Here is a 7,473-nt window from a genome sequence, read left to right as displayed (position 1 = left end):
GTTTGATCTCCAGTCCTCGTGAGCTACTGTCTTGCTGGTTTTAGTTTTTCTCTGATGCAACACACCTGACTCAAATCAACGGGTAATTAGCAGGCTTGTACAGAATGTCTCATTTGAGAAAGGTGTCCTGTCATAGGAAAACATCGAGCTGCAGGAATGTAGCTCACGATGACCGGAGTTGGAGATACCTGGTTTAGACCTACCTGTATGTGACTTCAAGCACACTTATAAACACGATGATACCGACACACGTTCCGCATAGTTACAGACAATAACAAATATAGCAAAGCATCATATTTTGTTGTGTTATATAGATTCAATTAAATTCATTAGTTATGACATTTGCCGATTTTCTCACCACATAGACAGTCGATTGTTGTCGATGCTATCACTGCCCCGGTTAGAATATTCTCAGTGTAACGTTAGCCTAAAAACCGACGTTAGCTTCAAAATAAACCTGTCGTATGCGACATAAAGTTAGTAAATATAGCTTACCCGTGGTACTGGTACAGCAGAACTCTTTAAAATCCGTTTTTTGATTTTTCCTCCTTGGTTGGGGATGTAATCGTCTTCGCTGAAGTGAGAGCACACACGAAAATCCTTGATACTGGATATTTTAGCTCCCGCAGAGTAGCCGATGGCAACCAGCCAAAGCTGTCTCATAACTATATCAGAAACAGGAAAACGATGGAATCTGAACGGCGATCCCTGCACATTCTTGTGGTCACAACCTGGGAATTTACAAGTTCGCACCATTGTTAATTCTCTACTTTTTACGTCGTTGTCATTCGAGTGTGTAATGGAACAGCTGATCGGAACGTGCGAACTGACAGCAGCGCGGATTGATGGAAACGGAAAGAATATAGTGCCGATTAAAACTGAGGTATGATTTTTGTCAGGAGTGTTTTTTGTGATGTAAATTAATCAAGCTTTGAAACGCATATATTTTTTTTCACGTAAAAACGCACAGTTTTGAGGCCCCGGAAACTAACCGTGACTACTTTCTTGAAAAACTTCCAGCGGCCAGAACTCTGACCAGGGAGGTGAACGCAGTGTGGGTCAGTGTGTATACACTATAGTGCTGATAAGGATTGCATACAACTTCATGTCTTAAATGCTCGAACTATCCCTTTAAACAATTCACCCTTTACTCAAGCTTTGTAACAATTATATTAAATTAATTGTATTAATTAATGTTATACTTAATAATGATTTGTAAAGATGTGCAAGTAGTAAAAGTCTGAATACACACTAAAATAAAATAAAATAAAATACTGTAAAATAAAATAAAATAAAATTAAATTAAATTAAATTAAATTAAATTAAATGTGTCGCCCTGAAAGACTTTGGTTTTGAATAAGTGTAAAGTGTTGAAAATTCCAAACATTTTTACATTTGTAAATGTAAACATGTGCATTACATGATATATAAATCATTTTAATCCGTTTAAACAACCAGTTTAATGACAGGTTTGAGTCGTTTGTTCATCACCTGACAGCCCAATACGCTTTACCTATGCTGCCTGAGCCGGAAATAGAATTGATTAGTTCATTTCTTCGGCTGTATCCGAAATCGCCCCCTATACCCTATTCACTATTCCCTACATTAGTCCACTAGTACAGTTCACTTGAAGGAGTGAATGAAAAACGAGTGAGTGAATTCGGACACTAAGTGCACCGTAAGGACTGCCGCTTTTGCATACTATTGCTTACTGTTTAACAATCATTTAAAACAGACAGTTCGAGTAGTAAGATTAAAGGATTTATCTTGAACTATGTCAAGGAATTTACGTATAAACCCTGGTTAAAAATAATAATAATCAATTTACAACGAATTGGTACCGGTGTTGTACGCTGTATTACGCCAAGAACCAGCGCATTGTAAAATGAACGGATGGATGATTCAGCTGCGGGTGCCATCATCTGGCGATACGCGGGAATTCAGTCGGCGCGCGACTCTCTCAGTGCATTATGGGTTATCTCTAGCTGTTGAGCGTACATCGGTTGTACACTCGTTTTTGCGGTGCATTTTGGGGATTTAATGAGTGCACTCGGGAATGTCCACTATGGTTTCGAACACCACTTAAAATGGCTGTCCCCCTCAAGTAGTGCACTATTTGAGGGTATAGGGGGCGATTTCGGATTCAGCCTTCGGGTTTGAGTCGTTCGTTCATAGTTGCGCAATTGCGCATGCGCGACTGAACGAATCACTCCCCGAGACGACTCGTTCTTCCCGAGTCACATTAAAGATTCGTTCAAAATGAACGAATCGTTCAAGAACGACCCATCACTTTGCGGGACAAAACTTGATTGGCAAGTGCGGGTGCAGGCGGGTAGAGACTCGTGTGTGTGTGCGGGATGCGGGAAAATAAAATGATTCGCGGGACTCCCGCAAAATAGAAATATCTAAACATAAAATATCTAAAAAACAAAAAAATGTTACTCATCTATTGCACAAAAGCAGCAAGAACAACATAGATATGATTAGTAAGCGCAATAATAGGCAGTTTCGATTTAAAACTTGTTTGCAGCATGAGCAATGTAGCCATCTGCTGGTTTTTGGAACGCATCGCCAATCAGTGGTGTTTATAAACAGATAGAATTCACTCACTGCTCAACAGTTTTGAACAGTGCTGAATATTGCGTGCTTGCGAATCACAACACACAAAGTGTAGACATTTATGAAAGATTAATTGTGCATAATATCCATTGTGTTATAAGAGCTTTATGAGATCGCATATGTACTGAGATGTCAGCTTTAAAGGAGCTTTGTTTGTTTGCATTCTGCCGTGGATGCACGCAGTAGCTCATGTTTGCTTTTTTGTTAAGAATAACAGTGTTTTGTGTAAGAAAAAAAATTTAACTAGTAATATAACTAGTTACTTTCTCCAGGGAGTATTAAAGTAAAGTAAGGCATTACTATTTTTGAGAGTAATATGTAATATGTAATATATTACTTTTTTGAGTAACTAGCCCCAACACTGTTTATTAGTAGCTAAACATTTATGATCTGCTAAGCATTACATTTGTTAATTACTTATATGAAACTTAATAATCAAGTGTTACCTTATTATTTTTAGGAGTCATTGAACTTGAAGAATCATATTAAGAAGAAGAATCTTTATTTATTTATTTATGTAGCAATGTTTTTATTTCAGTTGTTTTTATCTGGTATTCTGCTCACATGTTCTTCTCTTGCTGACTTTTCCTATTTGTCTTTTATTTTGCTGTGCTTGAACTCTTTTCCCATGTTTTAACTGTTATTTCAACTCCTTTAATTTGTGTTTTAGGCACTTCTTCTCCCCTGTGCTCTTTTAACCCTGACTAAGGAAATGTTATGCAAGTTTAACAACTGTTTTTTAGTCAACAAGTGTGCTTTTCTGTATTTCTCTCAATCTTTTTTGCAGCGACATAAACAATATGTTTGGCTAAACAAAATCATACGGATTGAAGCGAGCGAGTCCCATCTGGTGTGTGCAGTGCTCTGCTGTTTAAAGCTGTGTGCTAACGCTGCTCAAAGACAGACTCTCTGCTAGGCTTCAAACCCAAGAACAGTCACTGGGAAGGGAAAAAAAAAATGAGGCTCGGCCGTGTACAGCTCATTTTTTCATCATCATCGTTTGTAGCTTTCATATTGCTGCTGCGCCTTTGGAGGCCTTCCATGGTATTGGATTGATTTCTCTTTGAGACAGATAATTACTCTCTCCGTTTGGCAAAGGAAATGTGTAAATAGCTTTGCGAGTCCCACCCCAGAGACGATGTGTCTTTGCATGCCTTCCATCTGCCAGAGCTCAAGGGTAACAGCTAACAACATTTAAAACATTACAAGCTATTATACAACCCTGCTCCCCTGAACTAACATCTATCGTCTTAAAAAAAAAAAAACTGGAAGTACAGCGTGGAGTTGAGATTCACAGTGGGTGTTGAATTACAGTTATGATATAAATAACAAACACTTAATCACTGGTTTTGATGAGAACATCGCTCTTAATGAGCACTTGCTTTTATCATTAATTGTTTGCTGTGAACATTAGGGTGTTGGTATGTGAGGAAATGGACAGTTGCTTCAGGCGATGCTGTAGCTCTCTAAATGAGTTCTGTTGATGCCACTGTTTCTGCGTGCATGCTTTTATGTGTGTGTGTGTGTGTGTGTGTGTGTGTGTGTGAGAGAGAGAGAGGGAGTGTGTGTTGTTTTCTTGCGTCTTGTGTCTCTAGAAAGATGCTGATAAGAATCGGAATCAACGTCGCATAATTGGAAACGTTAAAGGTGGTGTACTACCAGGCAAAAGTTTTTAAACAATAAGGTTTTAACATTTTTTAAGTCTTTTCTGCTCACCAAGCCTGTATTTATTTGATCCAAATTACAGTAAAATTTTGTAATATTTTTAATATTTAAAATAACTGTTTTCTATTTGAATATATTTTAAAATGTAATTTATTCCTGTGATCAAAGCAACATTTTCTGCATCATTACTGCAGTCTTCAGTGTCACATGATCTTTCTGAAATCATTCTAATATGCTGATTTGCTATTCAAGAAACATTTTCTTTTATTATTATTATTATTATTAGTATTAGTATCAACATTTAAAACAGAGCTTTTTTTCAGGATTTTTTGACGAATCTAAACCATTTATCTGAAATAAAAAGCTTTTGTAAAATTATACACTATACCATTCAAAAGCTTCAGTATATATGTGTTTATAATGTTACAAAAGATTTCTATTTCAGATAAATGCTGTCCTTCTGAACTTAAGAAAAAGAAAGAAAAAAGAAAAATATTCTACTCGGCTGTTTTCAATAATAATAATAGAAATTATAATAATAATAAATGTTTCTGGCAGCAAATCAGAATATTAGAATGATTTCTAAAGGATCATGTGAATGGAGTAATGATGCTAAAAAAATCAGCTTTTAAATCACAGGCATAAATTATATTTTAAATATATATAAAAAAGAAAGCAGTTATTTTAAATAATACAAATTTAATTTAATTTATTATTTATTTATTTGTTTTGTTTTTTTGTAAGGAAATATTTGCTTTCTATGCATTTGTATGTTTTAAAATTTATTTTTTTATTTATCATTTTAATTTATTTATTTTTACTAAAATTTTAACATTTAAATTTGGGGTCAATAAGTTTTTTTTTTTTTTTTTTTTTTTTTTAATAAATAAATAAATATATACTTTCACATTATTTCAAGTATGCTGTTCTTTTGAACTTTCTATTCATCACAGAATCCTGAGAGAGAAAAAAAAAGTTTCCACAAAAAAAAAACATTCTTTTTTCAACTTTTATAATATTAAGAAATGTTTCTTGAAAAGCAAATCAGCATATTATAATGATTTCTGGAGGATCATGTGACACAGAAGACTGGAGTAATGATGCTGAAAATTTAGCTTTGCATCACAGGAATAAATTACATTTTAAAATATATTAAACAGTTGTTTTAAATTGTAATAATATTTCACTTTATTACTGTTTTTACTGTATTTTTAAACAAATAAATGCAGCCCTGGTGACCATAAGAGACTTATTTAATTGGATGGATTTGTTATTGTTTCTTGTTATTTCATTTCATGTTTCTTTTGTGCAGTGGGAGCCCCTGGTGGTCCCAGACTGTAGTTTACTCTGGAGCTAGACACTTCCTTCACTAATGAGCATCCATGAAACAAGTATATTTGCCAGACAGGTGGTTGGACTTGCCAGCCAAGCTGGTTTTTAAGTGATCTGCCAGCTGGTCTCTGTGTCTGACAAGCTGTAAAGTGCCCCAAACCCTTCTCGAAAATCCTCAAAACAGGCCAGCCTAACCCTTTGGCTAGTTTAAGCTTTTTCCTCCAGCTTTTAGACCATGTAGAGGAAACTGATGTAAGACTTGGCCAACGTACCTGGAAGTCTTGTCAGTCATGACTGATTGCTTGGTGGTGCTTAGATCTGGAATGGGTTCTAAGCAAATGGATGAAGTGACTCTTAAAGGGGCAGTTCGACCAAATATGAAAGTTCCACCATCATTTACTCAGCCTTGTGATGTTACAAACGTACAAAACATACAAGATATTTAGCAAAATATCTCAGCAAGAATATCTTCATTTATGTTCCACAGAAGAAAGAAGTCAGGTTTGGAACAACATGAGGGTGAGTAAACGATGGCAGAATTGTTACTGTTGGATGACATTACTGATTAAGCTCTTCTAAATCTAAAGGGTTCAGTTTTCTGTTCAGTCTGTTGATGGTTTCTTATAAATGCATTACTGACAAGAATAATTTATTATCTGTTTATGTTTTCAATAAATAAACTGCTGCTCAATCTCTTGTGCTTGTGCTTTCTCAAAAACAAGATGAGTTTCTCACAGGAAAAATCCAGAAAGCAGGAGTTGTTCTATCTAGTCAAAGCATTTGATTGTTTGTTCAAACATTCTCTTCAACAGATCAGCATATATGCAGTGCCATCTACTGCACAAGTCAGTGTACTGCAGAACAAACACCAGTGGAAAACATCTGGAATAAAACCCTACCCTGCATTATAACACATTATAACATTATTTCGAAGAAAACACTGTCTTTCCTCAGAATATAACAACTCGCTGTGCTTCTGAAACAACGTACCTTTTCAGTCAGCATGGCTCCAATTTGGTATTTTATTGATCCAAAAATATTATATTTATTTAAGAATATACTGTTCCAAACCTGTATGACTTTCTTTTTAAATGTGACCCTGGACCACAAAACCAGTCTTAAGTAGCACGGATATATTTGTAGCAATAGCCAAAAATACATTGTATGGGTCAAAATGATCGATTTTTCTTTTGTGCCAAATCATTAGAAGATTAAGTAGCCTAAATATCATGTTGAAGATATTTTGTAAATTTCCTACTGTAAATATATCAAACCTTAATTTTTGATTAGTAATATGCATTGCTAAGAACTTAATTCGGACAACTTTAAAGGCGATTTTCTCAATATTTAGATTTTTCGCACCCTCAGATTCTAGATTTTCAAATAGATGTAGCTATATCATTGGAAAGCTTATTTATTCAGCTGTCATATGATGTATAAATATCAGTTTAAAAAATACCCTTATGACTGGTTTTGTGGTCCATGGTCACAGATAACTTCTAAACAGGTTTAGAATGACATTTTTTATTTTTTTTAAACACCATAGATTTATTATAACGTATGAGTACAGCAGATTGTCTCTAATTATATTCCAGCTATAGGTTTCACTGTAAATGTCTATATCAGTGTTACACACCTTGGCAGAGAATATTTCACTCATCCCATTCTTCTTCCGAATTCCTCAGGCTACATCAGGTTGGATTGGGGATCGATCGTGAACTGCAATCTTTAAATCGTTCCGGCGATGCTCAGTAAGACCGATGTCTGAATTTTTGGCAGGGCCACTCGAGACGATTAACCTTTTTTGCTTTGAAGTCACTCCATTGTGGCTTTTACTGTATGTTTCAGGTGCTATTG

The 7,473-nt window shown here is 35.3% G+C and overlaps 1 protein-coding gene across 1 annotated transcript in view; it reads right to left on the bottom strand.

The window, feature by feature from the left end:
* Positions 1 to 5,908, bottom strand: part of nol10 (nucleolar protein 10) — a 57,300-nt gene extending 51,392 nt beyond the window's left edge. Inside the window, exon 1 of the mRNA XM_073842564.1 lies at positions 5,889 to 5,908. Within this exon, the coding sequence (XP_073698665.1) occupies positions 5,889 to 5,908 (20 nt within the window). The remainder of the gene's footprint in view (positions 1 to 5,888) is intronic.
* Between the last annotated feature and the right edge of the window lie 1,565 nt (positions 5,909 to 7,473).

This window comes from Garra rufa, chromosome 6, assembly GCF_049309525.1.
Source record: "Garra rufa chromosome 6, GarRuf1.0, whole genome shotgun sequence".
In the NCBI taxonomy this organism is placed as follows: Eukaryota; Metazoa; Chordata; class Actinopteri; order Cypriniformes; family Cyprinidae; genus Garra; species Garra rufa.
The sequence above is the reverse complement of the archived record's forward strand: the minus strand, read 5'-3'. Positions and strand labels throughout refer to the sequence as shown.